Consider the following 19,691-nt stretch of genomic DNA (forward strand, 5'->3'; position numbering starts at 1 on the left):
GTTCCGGCTCTGGGAGGTGGGGACTGTGCAGTGGGAATGGTGTTTTATCAGTTTCTTGTGGAGGAAAGGTTGGACTGAAAATAACATCCGTTTCCCCGTTGTGTGTGATTTTCCTCAGTGGCTATGGAGCATATTAGAACCCCGAAGGTCGGTGTTATCAATCTAAACTTTTTTTGGTGTGGATTTGATGGTTATTTCGGGCCTCAGCAGAGCCGCTGAATCTCAAGGCATCGGTAATTAGGTCGGTACTAGAAGTACATATCATATGTGTGTGTGCCTAGATGGGCGAAGCATTTAGGTAAAACATCCATCGGTATAAATACCTTTCAATAACTTCGTGATTCGAGGTTATCAGGTTTGCTATTTCAAATGCTTAAACTACATCCAGATCTCTAGGTGTTCCTTCACTCTGGGTAATTCTTGATAAAGAATGGGTATACATTCTTGGGTGTACATTTATTAATCGGTCTATGACAAACTCCAGTAAAATGAGGCGTTGCTCAAGTTATCTTTCCCGGTTTGGAAAGTGGAGCGTTTAGAAACCAGAATTCAGATGGTTTGTGTAGCTAGCCGCATTTTCGCAATGAGAAATTGCGTTGCTTCTTAGAAGGGAGAAACTATTTTTTATTCTGCTCCAATTCTCCTATTAAAGTATCTTAGGCTTTTATTATTTTTTGAATCGAAATTAGATTTGACGGATCAATTCTATTTATATTGAGAATATGTCGCAAAAAATTGACGCAGGCATTTTACTCCACTTCTGATTTATTGCTAAAAGGCGAGTCATTTTTGTGCATCTGTTATAGCCATTTATTTGCATTGATATTGTAAAACGTCCAGTCTGTAAATCGAAACTTAATTCAGTGGTCTCAATAATTAATTAGTTAGATTTGATATGTTAATTTCTTCCAAATAGCTCTTTAGTTATTTTATGAAATGAGTAGAGTGCGTAAAGGCAATTTAAACATTGCCTTCCATACCTGTCAAAGACCTTTTAATTCCACATTTTTTTCTATAAATCTCTTTAGAGCCTTATTGAATGTCAAAAGTCATGAGCCTGCCTTTTTATGATAAGGAAGTACTTGCTGGGAAAGAAACCAATATTCCTGTTTGTAAATGATATTAAATGTATTTTTCCTGGCACTGGAAGTGCACAAACTGCTTTTAGATTTCTAAAAGGCAGCAGAATCAATCTAATGTGGCTATAGATCCTGTTCGTAATGATGTAGGAAAATCATATTTATTCACTGATTTGCAGCAGTAATCAAGAACCAAGCCTTTTTATGAGGTCACTGCACAATAAGGACTTCTATGGCTGTAGAACTATTGAAGGGCATCATTTTCTCCTTGAGCCATTATCAGAATCAGGTTTAATATCACTGGCATATGTTGTGAAGTTTGCTAACTTAGTGACAGCAGTACAACGCAATACATGATAAATATAGTGAAAAAATAAATCAATTACATTAAGTATATTAAATCAAAATTAAAAGTGGAGCTGACTAATTTTACAACTTTTAATTGCTTCTTTCAATCCTGTGCAGTAGCCCCCCCCCCCACCCCCAATACCAGGCAGTGATGCAGCCTGTCTGAATGCTCTCCACAGTACATCTGTAGAAGTTTTCAAGTGTTCCAGGTGACAAACTAAATCTCCTCAAACTCTTGATGGAATATAGCCACTGACTTGCCTTTTTTTTATAGCTGCATCAATATGTTAGCACCAGGTTAAATGCTCAGAGATCTTGACACTCATGAACTTGAAATTGCTCGCTCTTTCTCCAATTCTGATCCACCTATGAGGATTGGTTTGTCTTCCCTCATCCTACCTTTTCTGAAGTCTGCAATCAGCTTTTTGATCTTACTGACATTGAGGGCAAGGTTGTTGCTGTGACACCATTCAAGTAGCTGGTATATCTCACTCCAGTATGCCCTTTCGTCTCCATCTGAGATTCTACCAACAAAGGTTGTATCATCAGCAATTTTATAGATGGTATTTGAGCTTGGGCTCAGACGGTCTTCTGATTGTCCCAACATTTGATGAAGAGGATGCAAAGGGCTAGTTTCTTAATGTAGTTGTCAATTAATGCATACAAATAATCACTGACTGAGCATCTATGTTATATAGGATTATGCTGTAATTAGATTCCTTTTGCCAAGTTACCCCTACCCTAGCACCATTGTTTTTTTATTATTAACAGGTTAGAGGCAGAAAATGTTTAAGCAAGGGGAACTGGCATTACAGGCTCTAGGCAGAGTTGCCTAAAGTTAGTTCTTATGCTGTGCCCACTGAACTATTGGGATGTCAATGGTTGCTAATAATCTTAAAAAGGATTTCACAACAAATCGGCACCAATTGTGATCTGAATAAAATATATTTTCTGCATAATATGGGAATAAACTAGATATTTTTAAATAATCCCAGTGATGAATAGTAAAAGGTCACTCTTCACACCTGGAATACATGGCTTCCCTTATTTCATGGCAGTAATCCTGATTTCTGCCCCGGCTACTACAGCTGTCAGGGAGAAGTGGGACCGGCTAGATTGCTTGTGCGTAGACCTGGTGTAGTCTTGTTCAACTGCGGCAATTCTTGACAGTCCATCATTTCTTGCTGCTACAACCTAGCAAAAGATTTTATTCTTGTTTTTCCCCTTGCGTATAAATTTACATACTGTAATGTTGCTACTTATAGAAAAATCTTTTGAGAACATTAATTTGCCCTATTATTCCAGTGGTGCCACTCCTGTTAATTGAGTAACTGTGTTTTTGTCTGTTTTGTAAGTTAGGAGTATTCACATCTGTGAAGCCCATTACATTATCCTACAGCAGAACATTGTAACAGTGACCTTACCTAATAATAGCTTAATTGGCTATGAAATACTGTGTCCAGAAAGATGCAATAAATTCAATGCCTTTTTATTCTTCACCTATTACTGCTTTTATTTGTCAGATTTTTTTCTTGCATTTTTTTAGGTGGAACAGGTGAAGTTATTGGATCGATTTGGAAGTAATAAATCAGTTCTTGGAACTTTGTATCTGACTGCAAGCCATTTAATTTATAGAGAGTCAACTGCAGTCAATCCAAAGGAAATTTGGGTATGGTTCTTAAAATGTGCTTATGCTTGATGGTTTCATCTTTTGTCGGCAAATTTCTAATTTTTTAAAACTTTAAGTAAAATTGCAACAGTGGAGTAAAGTAGAATATATCTGAAGTACAAAAGTGATATGATGAGTCTACATTTTTTCACTATTTTCGTTAGTGGAAGTTGATGAAATACATTTTGCATGAACACAGTGTTGTAAAGGCATAATTTAGACAATTTTCTTTGAACAATGTGTCTGTCATTGCTTCATTTTTCACTCCCTCCTTTAGATCTCCATGCAATAGACAGTTTCACTGAATCAGAGCTATGGCCCAGAAACAAGCCCTTTGGTCCGCAGAGTTCACGTTGGCTATCAAGTACCCATCAATACTAATCTTCTTCTTGGTTTGTAACCTTTCATGCCCTGTCCTGATGCTCCTTAAATGTTGTGTAGCAGCAGTGCTTCCATCCTCTGAATGACACAGTTGTTCCTTGAATCACTTCTAAACATCTTCTCTCCACCCTCTTTTTAGTTTTTGATAATTGGGATGTTTCCTGCTGTCTACTATATCTATGTTCCCTATGATTTTTGTAACCCAACAAGTCCTCTATTGATCCCTTCCACTCTTAAGAAAAACAAATCCAATATATGCAGTCTCTCTTCATAAATGAATTGCCCCATCTCAGGCAACACCCTTGTAAATCTTCTCTGCACCCTCTCCAGTGCAACCATATCTTTACTATAATATGATAACCAGAAGAGCATGCAGTACTCCATTCCCCTAACCAACGTTTTATAAAACTGAATCTTAACCTGCGTTATATGCTGTTATCTGGTTAATGAGAGCTATTATGCAATACAATGTCTTCACCATGTTATCTATGCTGCCACTTTCACAAGCTTCTTCGACCTGCAGGCTGAAGACCCTCTCTTCCTAAATACCCTCTCGGGTATACCATTCATTGTGTATGTCCTTCCCTTACTCGTCCTCCCCATTTTGCATTATCTTGAATTTGTCAGGATATATACTATTTGCCATTGCTTGCACATTTGATCAACCGATCAATATCTTTCTGTAACCTAAAGCTTGCCTTGTTACTTTCACAACATCTGTGTGCTTAGTAATCATTCATACCTAAATCATTAATATGTATGACTTTCTAAGGATCCTTGAACTGATTCCTGTGAACCGCTACTGGTCGTAGGCTTCTAAGCACGAAACAATACTCCACCATTATCCTCTGCCTTCTATCACAAAGCTAATTTTGGATCCAATTTGCAATCTTGCCTTGACTTTTCAGAAATAGTGTAATGGTATTTGACACAAGTCTTTTCTTTTTGGGAGGAACAAGAGCAAACTTTAATAAAGCTTCTAAAAATGTTATATCTTCTAAAAAGCTTCTAAAAGTTATATCTTGTGGCTCCTTGGCCACCATCCAGGGCTGGAAAGTGAATGGGTGGCATTTATAGAATGAGGTTGCATTGGTCACTTGCAGATCCAGGCTGGGGGAGTAGACTATCCTAGTGCTTAATCCATTCCTAGAACAAGTGCCATTAACTGCCTTGACCTTCCACTAATACTGGTTGGATACCTGCAGGCAGTCTGCCGTGTTCTCCATTTTCCAACCCACTGGCAGTTGCTGACTTTGATACAATCCTGGAGGCCAGTCCCTTTGCTCATTATCCCCTTGTACAGTCACTGCCGTTATTATTTCAACTAACACTGCTCCCACCATTCCCACGTCTTTCCCAGTCTTGTGCTCTTCTCCCGCTCCTTCATGAATAGCTCTCGGGAGCAGAGTGTATAAGGGAGTCATGAACAAGCAGACATAATACAAGACAAGGAGCAGTTACTTGAAAGAGTGGTGTGTAGGAATTTCTTTTTGCCGAGGACGGTAGCTCTGGAACTCTTAGCCTTGGCTGGTGGTAGAAACTGGATTGTTCAAAGTTTTTAAAGTGGAACCAGGTAAATACTTGATAAATTTAGGAATAGATGGGCACGGAAGAAGAGTTAAGGCCAGCATAGGTTAATCATGAACATATTAAGCATTGGGAAAGGCTTGAAGGGCCATATGACCTACCACTGCTCCTCTTCTCTTGTGTTCTTATTTCTATCTTTCATTTCTATTCTTCAGATAATGCATCATCACATTGCTGTAGTGGAGAAACTTGCTCTGACAACAGTTGGGTGCCCACTAGCAATTCGGTGTAAGAACTTTCGTGTCATTCATTTCATCATTCCAAGAGAAAGGGACTGTCATGATATTTACAACTCTCTACTTAAGCTCTCACGACCAGGTATGTATGTTTCCCAAAAGCAAACTACTTCAGATGTTAAAGCTTTGAATTAAAGGAGAAAGCAAATGAAATACCCACCAGGTCACATAGCATTGGTGGGTGGAAAAATGGATGAATGTGTCTTTTGTCTTAATGGTTTGGGCTGATACCTTTTCATCAGAACTATAAGGTCATTGATCTGAAACAACTCTTTTTGCTCTCTCAGTAAGTATTGCCTGACCTACAAGGTATTTCCAACATTCTTGTGATATTTTTCAGGAATGAATGTTTGAAAATTAAAACTCTGAAAGCATTTAAAGTTATTAAAGTTAAATAAGTCTTTATTTATTTGACATGATATCCAGTTGGGGAATATGTTGTGTTATGTTTTTAATTTGGCATTGTGCAATATAAGGTTCATATGCTAATTCTGATAAACCTTATAGGCTGGAGTAGTAATTTTGCATTGAATTTTATAATTTGAATTTAGTGACTGCTTTGAATAGGCAAGTCCAAAGCAAATAAGGAAAAGGTTAATACGAGGGATCCAGCTAAAAGAGATGATGTCTGAATAGTTACTCAGTGAACTGCAGTCATTCATGTTTTTAAATTCATGAATGCACTGTTCACTGAGAAAATCTTACTATCTCATGAGTTTTAATGAAGATCTATAAAGTCACTCATCTCGAAGAGCATGTAAAAACTTATCCTTCTGTGCCTGAACTTGCACCATCGCCAGTTATACCTGAAACAACATTGTAAAGTTACCCATTGTTATATCTTGGTTTTCTCTGTCTATTTTGGTTCCATTTGATGAAAACATACAGCAGTAAAAGAGGTTCTTAAGCCCAGCAGGTCCATGTCAAACTTCATGTATTCATTTGTACCAATCCCAGTACATGATCCACAGTCTTCTGTGACTTGGTGTTTCAAGTGTTCATCCAGATTTTTTTTAAATGTTGTGAGAGTACTTGCCTTCACCACTTTCTCGGGCAGTGAGTTCCAGATTGCAACTACCCTCTGGGTGAAGGAAACCTCCTTCAGATCCCTTTTAGCCTTCCATCTCTTCTCATTAAACCTACACCCATTGATATCAGGTATTTCTGTTATGGGAGAAAGTTTATTTCTATCCAGCCCATCAATAGCTCCCAAAATTTTGTATTGCTGCATTGGGTTGGGTTAGGCTTCCTTGGTTCCAAGAAAACCTAACTCAGCCTCTCCTCAAAATCAAACAACTATGACCTAACCAATCTCTGGTATGTTTCCTCTACAGACTTTTATCTGACAAGACTGATTATCCAAACAAAAAGAAGTTCAGCCTTCAATCTTTCCCAGCAACTAAATTTGTTCAGTTCTATTCAGCTGTAAGTCATGTTGAGAATGTTAGAGAATATTGGATGAGTGCAACTCCAACAACTCTTGAAGCTCAACAAGATGCAGGTCAAAATGGGCTCTGATAGACACCCAGTCTGTCACCTTAAACATTAAGTCCCACAGCACAGATCAGCAAGGCTGCTTAGTAGACCAACTGAAAGAAGCACTGCTGCATCCTGTCAAGGCTTCTTCTCAAACCCTCACTCACTCCTACTGGAAAGGAGGAAGGCAGCAGAACTCCAAGTATAAATTCTTCTCTGTTGCTTGGAAGAATATCTATAGCTATTTCTTTGAGTTTAAATACGGGAATTCTTACCAAATGGAAGCCCAGCAGTTAGCTCAACATTATTTTGTGAAGGATTATTAAGGTTAGGCTTGTTAGAAAATCCCATTGTTTCAAAAAATCTTCAAAAATGTTCTTGAAGCATTTAAATATATTCTTCAATTTCAGTAAGGTATGAAGACCTATATGCATTTTCGTTCAATCCTAAGAAGACTGAATACGAAAGAGAAGTAGGTTGGAAGGTCATTAACCTAAATGATGAATATTGTCGTATGGGAATTCCAAACGATAACTGGCAGCTAACAGATGTAAACCGGAATTACAAGGTAAAGGGGAACTGAAAGTTTAAAATAATTATTAAATAAGAATATTTAGTCATATGTTAATAAGAACTTTGAATAGGAACAAGAATTTTAGCCATTGTCTTTCACCATCATCATTTCTCTTGATTCCCTATATCCAGAAATCTATCTCTATTTCGAATAAACTTGATGCCTGAACCTCTGGGGTAGAGGATTCCAAAGCTTCACTACTCAGTCTGTAGAAATTGAGACAGCGATCACTGCTTCTGGACAACTTGGGCAGGGGAATTGTCTTTGTCTTATGTGTTTGCTGCCTGTGAAGCCCTAGAACAATTTTATAAGATTGAATGAGATGTTTCACTTTACTAAACTCTAGAGTAGGGATTCCCAACCTGGGGGTCCATGGACCTGTTGGTTAATGATAGGGGTCCATGGCATGAAAAAGATTGGGATCTCTTGCTCTAGAGAATATGGGCTTAGTCTGTTAAATCTCTGGTATGGCAAACCAAATGTTCTTAGAACCAGTTCATGAATCTTTGCTATCTTCCCTCAATGCACACACATATTTTTAGGGTAAGGAGATCAAAAGTATGCCCAATATTCTGATGGAGATTTAGTGTCCTATGTAACTACAACAGAACATCTTTACTTATATGCTCAAAATCCTTTCATAATAATACTTGCTCCACCTGCATAGCAGTGTTTGACTAAAATTAATTATTTAAAAATTGCTCTGAAGTAGCATTCTTTCTGGTTTATTATGATTTGCTCATCAAATTAATGTTTATGTTGTACCATAAAGCCATTGTTGGCAAAACTATAAAGTACCTTGAATGTAGTATTTTAAAAAAAATTGATTCATAATTGCCTTTGTTTTCCCATCAATAGATTTGTGACACATACCCAACAGACCTGTATGTTCCCAAAAGTGTCACCAAGCCTGTTATAGTTGGAAGTTCCAAGTTCAGGAGCAAAGGAAGATTCCCTACATTGTCCTATTTTTACCAGCAAAAGCAGGTATGATTTGTAATACATGGAGGTGTGTATTTACATTCAGGTTAGACTTATTGGAGGATCCCATTGTTTATATTTTCTCCCTTGGTAATGAACCTATTTTAAATTAGATTGATAAAGCTATATCACAAAATAAAGCAAGAAAAGATAGTGAACATTGAATGAAATAATTACTAATGTTGCAGGAGTTATTTTGCTCTAAAAATAATCAATAAACCAGCAAGAACAAAGTAGGAATAACTTTAGCTATTGCTGAGAAATAAGGATTTTTAAACATATATATATTTGAACAGGAGGCTTTCAAATAATAATTGTGTACTTACAAAAGAGAGCAGAGGACATGAAAAGACTACTTGAGAATGTTTAAAATCAGAGCAAGAGCAGGCCATCTATCCACAGCAATTATCTGCCATTCATTTAGATCAGGGGTCAGCAACCTTTACCACTGAAAGAGCCACTTGGACCCATTTCCCACAGAAAAGAAAACACTGGGAGCCGCAAAACCCGTTTGACATTTAAAATGAAATAACACTGCATACAACGTTTTTTTTGCCTTTATGCTATGTATAAACAAACTATAATGTGTTGCATTTATGAAATTGATGAACTCCTGCAGAGAAAACGAAATTACATTTCTGCATGCAACAAAAACATTTTGAACTCCGAAAAAAAGACGTTGGGTTGAAGGTTACTTTTAAGTAAAATACTCAATGTCTATTTGAGTCCTTCTTGTATTTATGAAAAACGCTGAACTTAAATTTTCCGCAAGCAGCAAACCAAAAATAACGTCAGCCAGCTGTCAACCTGAAAAATAAAAGGACTATTTCAATGAACAATGAAAAAATATGAATATACGTAAAACAATAGGCAATTAAAATATTTATCATACTTGGTTAATTGGATTTCTGCTCCTGGACCTCAGCGCACAGCGTCTGCACATCAGGGCTGTATGACGTCACCTTCATCTTTACACAGGATTGCAAGCTGTCATCTGTGAGGCGTGCACGATGTTTGTTTTTAATAAAGTTCATGTTGGAGAACACCTGCACACATACATATGTGGATCCAAAGATCGACAGGACTCCAAGTGCATACTTTTTAATGTTTACATAAATGTCGGGGTTAGCATTCCATGTTTCGAACACAAGTTTGTCTGGATTTGGGAGGTTTTCAGTATCACTCCATTTGTGATTCTGAGCAAGAACGGCCTTCTGACGGGCAACATCTTCAAGGTCTGCTGTCAAGCGTCTAAACTTGGACACCCATATGTCTTTGTCGGGTATGTCGGCCAGTTCCATCTCAAGATCAGGTTTACTCACACCTGCCAATGCAGTCGTATTCAGTAGAGATGAATCGATGCTTAGGGGAGTGACCGGGAAGGATAATGTGTTTTTTCCCTCTCTGAACTCACAGAAGCGTTTCCCAAACGATGTTTGCATTGTAATGATTGCAGAATGTAAATACTCCGAATTTATCATGTCGTGACCTTGTTTGAACTCTCTCAAATTGGGGAAGTGAGACAAAGTGCCTTTCTGTCAATCTCTGGCAAGCACTGTCAACTTGCGCTCGAATGCCAAAACATCCTCCAACATGTGTAGGGCTGTACGTCCTTTCCCCTGAAGAGCTGTGTTCAGCGTGTTCAGGTGCGCTGTCTTGTCTACCATGAAGTGTAGCTTTTCCAGCCCTTTGCTGCCCAGGAAAGTTTTCACTTCTTCCAGACACGCGACAAAGCGTTTCAGCACCTCCCCTCTGGACAGCCACTGGACTTTGTTGTGCAGCAGGAGATCAGAATATGCGCTTTCCAGCTCGTCCAGTAACTAACGGAATTGACGGTGATTTAAACTTTTTGCCATTATTTTATTGACAATCTGAATGACAACATCCATTACTTCTGTGCATTCCGGAGGAAATGCTTGAGCGCACAGTGCCTCTTGGTGCAAGATGCAGTGAAAAATCAGCAGCTTTCTGTCCAGCGACTTCTGCAGTAAAGCCACAATTCCCTTGTGCGTTCCCGTCATATTCGGTGCCCCATCAGTAGCTACTGACACCAGGTGGATAGTCTTTATTCCTTTGGCTCTTAAACAATTCAAGACAGCCTCACAGATGTCCTCCCCCCGTGTTTGGTCTTTTAGAGGTATCAACTCAATCAGTTCTTCCTGTGGCCCGGCAGAGTTTACATACCGGCAGAACAGCGCTATTTGTTCAATATCACCTTTGTCTTTAGACTCGTCACAGGCAATCGAGTAGGCCACAGCTGAATTGATGTCTTTAATTTGCTGTCTTGTGATGTCTTCTGCCATTTTTATGGTTCTGTCTTTGACAGTCTTTGCAGAGAGGGGCATATCCCTGATTTTCTGCACAATTTCACTCTTGTTTTTAAAGTCCGTGAATAGATGTTCTGAAATCTTAATGAAAGATTCTTTTATATATTCACCATCTGTAAACTGCTTCCCGTGCCTGACTATTTCCTGAGCGGCAATATAACTAGCGTATGTCGTTGGTTTTCCGGACTTCATCCATTGCTTGAAATGATTTTTGCTCAGATCAACCTTCCGCATCAGTTCGGAAACGGCTTTTTTTCTCTCATCTCCATCCGGATATTTTTGAGCAAAGGCTGTGTGTTTATTCTGGAAATGCCTTGCAACATTTGACTTTTTGTTGTTTGCTAGTTTCTCATTGCATATTAAGCATACCGGTAAACCAGTCTCGTCAACAGTAAAAGCAAATGAATCTGTCCATGTATCATTAAACGTTCTGTTTTCTTCAGTCACTTTTCTTTTTTTAGAATTCTCCATAGTTGGCCTACCTTGGATCGAAAAATTAAAGAAATCGCGCACTGACGGGTGTCAGGTATTGGCAGTGGTGACGTATATTAATAGCGATAAAAACACGTTGTAGCGGTGTGCTCACGCAGTCAGTAAACTGCAGTCGAATAACTTTATTCGAACTAAACAGCCTTGCTTTTAAGCCTCCCTCAACCTGGCCCCCATGGACGCGGATGCTGCAAAAGACACGTACTCACAAACCCCCGTAGGCTATCTCCCTTAACCTGAACACTGGCTAATTGTGAGCCGGTTCCAATGTGCCAGGAAATGGGTCGCCACAACATCTTATTTAGATTGTACAAGATCACCATAATCTTCAAATTTAGAATTACATTTCAAAAACTAACAAACTAACATAAAATACATTTTAATTAAATACTGACCAATTATTTCCCAAAGCAACAGGGAGCCGCAGCACTGAGGTAAAAGAGCCGCATGTGGCTCCAGAGCCGCATGTGGCTCCGGAGCCGCGGGTTGCCGACCCCCGGTTTAGATCATTGTTGGGCTTACACCATTTCTCCTTATTTTCTTTGATTCTTTTTATATTCTGAAATCTTTTAGGACAAATTCAATAGCAGCTGAGCATATCCACATTCTTCTACAGTAGTGAATTTATCACTGTTTGCATAAAGAAATTTCTCTGCACCTGCCTTATCCCCTATTCTGTGACTAATCACTGATGCTAGACCCTTCAGCCAGGGAAGGATCCAGCCTTTGTGAATTTTGTAATTTACACTGAGATGTCTCATTCTAAACTGGAGAGTACAAGCTGAAGCTATTCGAACTCTTCTGCAACAGGCCTGGTATCCCTGAAACCAACTGATGAATCTTTGTTTCAGTCTATGGGATGTTTGTTCTTCTTTAGGGAAAACGGTATATAGTGCTTCCTATTATTGTCATATCAAGGCCTTACAAAATTGCAGTAAAACTTGCTTACTAGTATATTCAGATTCCTTTGTAATAAAGAATAACTTACTATTTACCTTGCATATCATTTATTGTTTCTAAATTTTGGCTTCTAATGACTTAAGCACTATGAGGTCACAGTGAACTGTTTGGTCACTTACCTTTTTAACACAGTCCTCCGCTATGTTAGTTTATGGAGCAAATAGATGATCTCACTTTTTTCAATTATGTTGCAGTCTGCCATGTTTTTGTCCACTCAACAGCTTGTTTGTATCTCCTGAAGCTTCCATCTTTCTTACTCCATATTTACAAACCCAAATAACTTAGTATCATCAACAAATGGATGATATTTTGTATTTTCAGCTCTACCAAAGCTTCAATGTACTTTTATTAACAAAGTATGTATACAGTATACAACCCTGAGATTTGTTTCTCTCCCCACCCCCGGGCAGCCACAAAACCCTGGGAACCCATTTAAAATAAACAAATCACCCAACAAGTACAGAAACAAAGGAACAAATTGTGCAAACAGCTAGAAGGGTGTAAATAACATACAGAAAATTAAACATCAAACCAAACAATCACCAAAACATTCCAAGAGCCACAGCCATCGAGTCAATTCAATTTAACACAATGTCATTGACTGCATGTCTCAGCCACAGAGTCAGTTCTTCACTGAAGTGCCTTGATTAAATTTTGCAAACTGCAAAATAGAGTAACTGGAAACACATTGAACATTAGCTGCAGCGTCTTCCAAAAATGAATTCACAACCGCAGAGCGTGTTCAGCGCTGGAGGACATTAAACATCAAACTGTGAAGTCCCCAGAAAAAAAGCCACAAGCCAGGTTGCCAAGGCGATCAAACCTACACCTTCCTCTGGCAGCAGCAAAAGGAAGACTGGTCAAATGCAGGCATACGTCACTGACCCCCTCTTATCCTCAGACCTCGTACTCGTCAATTTCAATCTTTCCCAATGTTTTAATTGGCAAGGAGTAATGGATTCAATCATGGAAATGATGGCTACACAGTCTAATCTCAACCTTGCCAAATTCTCCAGGATATAGCAAAAGTGCCAGATTGCTCAGTTGGTCCAAAAATAAATCAACAAAATTACCGTTATAGGTTGCAATTGATTGCTGTTCAGGAGATGAAGCATATTTAGTAGTATTAGCAGAGAGTTAGTTTAATGAGCTATTTGCAGAAGGTCGTCGGCGCCGTTAGCGATCTAGTAAGTCCATTACATGAGGTTGTTAGATTTTGGGGGGATTTGCATTTTAATTTAAGATTTTTGCTACATTAAGAGTGCCATATAAATGCATATTGTTGCCATGTTAAAAAGGCAGTCCTCTGAATTCCATGATGCTTTTTCCAAGGGGAGAAGGGTCACTCTCTAGTATCCCAAGAGCATTTATTGTTTAAGCAGCACAAAAAAAATCAGTTATTAAACTCATCTGACATCTGTACAAATTCATGTTGCGTTTGAAGTTGTGTTTTTAAAAAGTAATTCATTCTATGGTCTATATAGCATACAAGCTCCTCGGCTTCATAGTCTCTCAGCAAATTTGAACCAGGAAGGCAGGTTGAGAATTAAAACAGAGTCACATGGCCATGGCTTTGCCTGAGGAATGTCCCAGATTTAGGTTGTTTGTTCCCCAGTGGGAAGGTAGACATGATGCTTTTTTTACAGTGGATTAAATAACCTAGAAGCTGTCAGATAAGTTTACCATTCTTTCCCTTTTGCACCAAAGAGGCATAATAAACAGCTTGCTTCTGTTTTTATGGTAGTTTTCACAGTAGTGATGAACTTGCCCACTAGTTATCCATTCAAGTTCACAACAAAAAGGGCTTTCTTAAGCTTCTTTACGCAATAGAGATTGATACCGTTAGAAGCAAGGTTTGATTCAAAGTCCAGGCAGTTACCAAATTTACAAGAGGGTTCTTTGAGAACTGTTTGTAACCTGAACTATTCATAAGTCAGAAATTAACTAATGAGTGTGTGGGAGAGAATCACAGAAATAGCTGTGGGGTGAGAAGTCCTGTGGGAAATGCCTTGTAACAACTGGCAAAACCATCCTGGTCCATCCCCCCCCCCCCCCACCCTCTTCTCCTAAATGCTTGTTCAAATGTATGGGTTTCCGTAACTCGGGTGTTCGTTACTGGTATCTGCTAAACTTGTCACGTACTGTATGTAAATGAGATGGGACACTTAGCAGAGTAGTGTCTGAACTTGTCTTCTCTACATTGTTAGATGTTAAGTTGATAATACATTTTTTTCTCTTTCAGGCTGCTATATGCAGATGCAGCCAGCCATTATCTGGCTTCAGTGCTAGATGTCTGGAAGATGAAAACATGCTGCAAGCTATAAGTAAAGCCAATCCCAACAGCCACTTCATGTATGTAATGGATACAAGGCCAAAGGTGTGTGTCAATCTTACAATTTCATTTCTCATTTGTTGCATGACCTTGTTTATCGTAGATAGTTTTATGAACTATCACATTTTACTTCACAGCTGAATGCAATGGCAAATCGAGCTGCAGGTAAAGGATATGAAAATGAAGATAATTATTCTAATATCAGGTTCCAGTTTTTTGGGATTGAGAATATTCATGTAATGAGAGCGAGCTTGCAGAAAGTCAGTGAAGGTAAGTTTTAGTAACTTTCTCATATCGACATGACAAAGTAGAACCCTGTAAGTGTACGTACTTTTTTCCCCTATCTTCTACATTTGAAGATAATGAATTATGCAGTCTTATTCCAAAAGCATTGAAGTTTTTCAGTATTCTTTCTGGCCAGTCAAAATAGCAAATTCAAATTTTCTTGAAAAACTCATTCAAGGTTGAATTCAAACAGTAGGCTATTTGAATTCAATCTAGATTTAGTTTTCCAACAAAGGCTACCATAATGGAGCTTACCATAATCACTTATTCAATATTTTGAATTTCATAACCCATCTTAGGCAATCTGAAAAAATTCTGCTGTTTTTCTTGGTGAGCTCAACGTAGGACATGGTTGTGAATGACAAAGTTGCTCATCTTAAAATAACACCACTGGGTATTTCAGGTAATGTTAAATTCTCCTTGAAATTTCTCCTTTTCCAGGGAATCATATTCATAAGTTTGCTGTTGCATTGTTATTTGCATGACCTGCCCTTCCTCAAGCCATTGGTTAATTGGTCATTTGAGGGAGATGCAGGAAAGTATGTGATATTCCTTGGAAAGAATATTTTCTTTCACTTTTCCTCCAGTCAGTTACAACTTCAGCTTTGCTTATCTTAGTAAAACTTTGGCTTGGTACTAAATAGAATGAGGTATTGCATCTACATCTTCTCATTTGATGCTATTGCATATTTGTCATCTTTGCATCCAAGTTACTTAGCACTTCATTAGTGTTGGAAGGCATGATGGACAATGGGATTTATTTACATTTGACAAAGCAAGGACTGATGAGGAGTAGTCAGCATGGCTTTGTGCGTGAGAAATCGTTATCAAGGATTTTAGCAAGGGCTTTGATGAGGTTGTAGGCTGGTCCAGAAGGTTAGAACATCTGGGATCCAGACCAATTTAGTAAATTGGATTTGACATTTTCTTGGTGATAAAAGGCAGAGGGTGGTGGTGGAGAGTTGTTTCCCAGATTGTAGACCTGTGACTGGCCGCAGGCATCAGTCCTGTGTTGTCATGTATATTAATTAGGATGAGATTTTAGGCAGAGTGGTTTGTAAGCTTGTAGATGATATAATGCAAAGTTTCTGTTGAGGAAGGTTCTTTTATGTTACATTATGAAGGAAAAAGCAAAGCTTATAGTTGAAAAAGCAAAAAATGTGTTGCTCTTATCAAATGTGCAAGCTTAAAAGGAAATTCTGAATTGTACTGAATATAAACTTTTTTTTAGTGTGTGGAACCAAAGCTTTAACTTCAAGTGACTTCCTGAGTGGTTTGGAGAGTTCCGGATGGCTTCGTCACATAAAAGCTATATTGGATGCTGGTGTACAGCTTGCTAAAGTATGTTATTTCATTATACATTTTAACTTCAATTTTTACTGCAGAAAGGAAATAATTTAACCTTTTAATTTAGCATGAAAGGGAAAATTAATAACCTGATGAAATGTAAATGGGTGCACAAAAGTTTCCAAAGTTAAAATAGTTCTCTGCTATTTTAAATCTTTTCTTCCTTGTCTTCTTCTTAAACCCATCACCCCTACTGAGGCATAGGCTGCCAACTGTAGCTTGCCAGTCCTCTGTTCTGGACTAATAGAAATTTGATCAGCTCTGTGGCTTCTGCTTTCACAATACAACTTATACATTCTTCTAGGCAAAGATTTTTCCTCTCCTAGGAATGAAGACTTGGAACTTCTGTTGGTGTTTATGTAGCTCTGGGATTTTTTATGGGATGAGGTTGTGAGTCCCAGTCCCAACCCTCCTCCTTTTGTAGCTGAGCTTGGGGCCATTCATGGTGGAGTTTAAAAACTTTCCTTATTGATTTTGCCATCTCACTGCTGACAAAATAAGCTTCACATGAAAGTTGGTGGACTATGCCTCTGTAGCAACATCACAAGGAAGCCTACCCTAACCTGTTCCCACACCTCTACATACAAAATAATATTAGGAACAAGAACTTATATCGTCCTTCTCTCATCCCCACTCTTGAAAAGATCAAGAGATCCAGCATAGAATGTTGAATGATTCTGGAATCTTTTTGGCTGAGCTACTGCTTTCCATAATTAGTTGAACTAAGGAAGCATAAGATTGTTTAGACTTGAGCCTCACCCTAAACTTAATTTACGTGACAAACCAACAGTTCTGCAATTTAGTTGGTTCTTTCTCTGAAGCATGCACTTTAATATGGTTTAAAATTTGGTCTCTGGAAAAGAATATTTCTGCAGAACAAAGATAGATGATATGGTAGTTGCTTTCTCAGTTTACATGTTGATATTCATGTAAGAATTATAAATGCCCAAGTAAGTGCTTCAGTTCTTTGACATTACCATTAACTGCATCAGAGAAAGCCACATTCTGTTTTGTATAGAGTTTCTAATGGATTTTGGAAGTAATCTGCCAGGAATAACCAGTCCTAAATTTGAATCTTTATTCTTGAAACAAGATTGTAAAAGCTGCATAGCCATTCTGTATTGTCTTTTTTAAAAAACTCAATTCTTGAACAAAGATATTATCAAGCCAAGTTGATGCAAAACAATCAGCTTTACAACAAAATAACAACTGGATAAATGAAGTCCCCTGTTGCAAACTTGTTGAAATATACTTCCAGCAGATCTCAAGGAGTATACACAATAAATATTTCAGATCCAGGTCCTTGAATTTTATTGTTAACTTGTTTGTGCAACTCAAGTGTACATCTTAACCTATTGGGGGTTTAATATTTTTGAGTGTTTCAGATCTTTAGTATTTGTTCTAATCAGGTATGTACTTTGTTTCTCATGTTACATGTAATTTGCCTTAGGAAGGGATCAATTTAATAGGGAAACTGCTTAGAACCACTCAATATCATTGTGAGAAAAAAGCTTTACACCATAACTGACATATCTTATTGATTTTAGAAACATAGAACATAAAAAACATACAGCACAATACAGGCCCTTCGGCCCACAAAGCTGTGCCGAATATGTCCCTACCTTAGAAATTACTAGGCTTACCCATAGCCCTCTATTTTTCTAAGCTCTATGTACCTATTCAAGAATCTCTTAGAAGACTCTATTGTATCCGCCTCCACCACCGTTGCCGGCAGTCCATTCCACGCACTCACCACTCTGAGTAAAAAACTTACCCCTGATATCTCCTCTTTACCTACTCCCCAGCACCTTAAACCTGTGTCCTCTTGTGGCAACAATTTCAGTCCTGAAAAAAGCCTCTATGACTATCCACATGATCAATGCCTCTTCTCATCATCTTCTATACCTCTATCAGGTCACCTCCATGCTCTGTTGCTCCAAGGAAAAATCGCCGAGTTCACTCCACCTATTCTCATGAGGCATGCCCCCCCCCAATCCATGCAACATCCTTGTAAATCTCATCTGCACCCTTTCTATTGTTTCCACATCCTTCCTGCAGAGTGGCGACTAGAACTGAGCACAGTACTCCCAAGTGGGGTCTGACCAGGGTCCTATATAGTTGCAACATTACCTCTTGGCTCCTAAATTCAATTCCACGATTGATGGCCAATAAGCCATATGCTGCCTTAACTACAGAGTCAATCTGCGCAGCTGCCCATGCAGTTCTCCTTGTGCATAAGTAAAATAAAAAGAATGCTTGAGATTGTAAGAGTGTGTGTGTTCTGACTCTGGTTATTTAGTTATTTTATTATCAGCAATGATACCATGAATTATGTTCTTGATCCTTGTTCCTCAAACTATCTTTTTGTCAGACAGTCAAAGATAGTGAATTTCATCATCATCATTATCTGCCTTCACAGCAAGGTGGCTCAGATAGAACAAGTTTTCAGTGTGAAATTGGATGTTTTGGGTCTATAACACTATTATCAATACTTAAGAACTATCATAGTCTCCAGTGATGTTGATGAAAAGGATGGTAGACTTGATGTTAGATGAGTTAAGTTTTAAAGATAAAATCTTAAAATTAGAATATTATTATTTTATTAGCTTTTGTGGATTTGGTGGGGTGTGCTTATAGATTTTATGTATCATTTTTGAGTAAAAAGCCCCTGCCACTGAATATTCATGCTCTTGGTTTAATTATGCTATTAAATTACTGCTCTTTTCCATGAAATAGCCTGTAAATTGGAGAAAGGCTAACTTTAAGGAGATGCGAAAGGATTTAGAAGGAGTAGATTGGGACAATTTGTTTTATGGGAAGGATGTAATAGAGAAATGGCAGTCATTTAAAGGTGAAATTTTGAGGGTACAGAATCTTTACGTTCCTATTAGGTTGAAAGGAAAGGTTAAAAGTTTAAGAGAGCCATGGTTTTCAAGGGATATTGGAAACTTGGTTTAGGAAAAAGAGAGATATCTACAATAAATATTGGCAGCATGGAGTAAATGAGGTGCTTGAGGAATATAAAGAATGTAAGAAGAATCTTAAGAAAGAAATTAGAAAAGCTAAAAGAAGATACGAGGTTGCTTTGGCAAGTAAGGTGAAAATAAATCCGAAGGGTTTCTACAGTTATATTAATAGCAAAAGAATATTGAAGGATAAAATTGGTCCCTTAGAGAATCAGAGTGGACAGCTATGTGTGGAGCCTAAAGAGATGGGGGAGATTTTGAACAATTTATTTTCTTCAGTATTCACTAAGGACAAGGATATTGAATTGTATAAGGTAAGAGAAACAAGTAGGGAAGTTATGGAAACTATGACGATTAAAGAGGAGGAAGTACTGGCACTTTTAAGAAATATAAAAGTGGATAAATCTCTGGGTCCTGACAGGATATTCCCTAGGACTTTGAGGGAGGTTAGAGTAGAAATAGCAAGGGCTGTGACAGAAATATTTCAAATGTCATTAGAAACCGGGATGGTGCTGGAGGATTGGCGTGTTGCTCATGTGGTTCCATTGTTTAAAAAGGGTTCCAAGAGTAAACCTAGCAATTATAGGCCTGTCAGTTTGACATCAGTGGTGGGTAAATTATTGGCAAGTATTCTTAGAGATGGTATATATAATT

General features: G+C 38.2%; 1 protein-coding gene across 1 annotated transcript in view; it reads left to right on the forward strand.

The window, feature by feature from the left end:
• mtmr6 (myotubularin related protein 6) overlaps positions 1 to 19,691 on the forward strand; it is a 38,197-nt gene continuing 18,506 nt past the window's right edge. The window contains exons 1-8 of the mRNA XM_059964175.1: positions 1 to 147; positions 2,974 to 3,096; positions 5,220 to 5,382; positions 7,187 to 7,344; positions 8,209 to 8,337; positions 14,350 to 14,484; positions 14,577 to 14,709; positions 15,956 to 16,065. Coding sequence (XP_059820158.1) covers positions 124 to 147; positions 2,974 to 3,096; positions 5,220 to 5,382; positions 7,187 to 7,344; positions 8,209 to 8,337; positions 14,350 to 14,484; positions 14,577 to 14,709; positions 15,956 to 16,065 — 975 coding nt within the window. The 5' untranslated portion in view covers positions 1 to 123. The remainder of the gene's footprint in view (positions 148 to 2,973; positions 3,097 to 5,219; positions 5,383 to 7,186; positions 7,345 to 8,208; positions 8,338 to 14,349; positions 14,485 to 14,576; positions 14,710 to 15,955; positions 16,066 to 19,691) is intronic.

Source organism: Hypanus sabinus, chromosome 3, assembly GCF_030144855.1.
Source record: "Hypanus sabinus isolate sHypSab1 chromosome 3, sHypSab1.hap1, whole genome shotgun sequence".
NCBI lineage: Eukaryota > Metazoa > Chordata > Chondrichthyes > Myliobatiformes > Dasyatidae > Hypanus > Hypanus sabinus.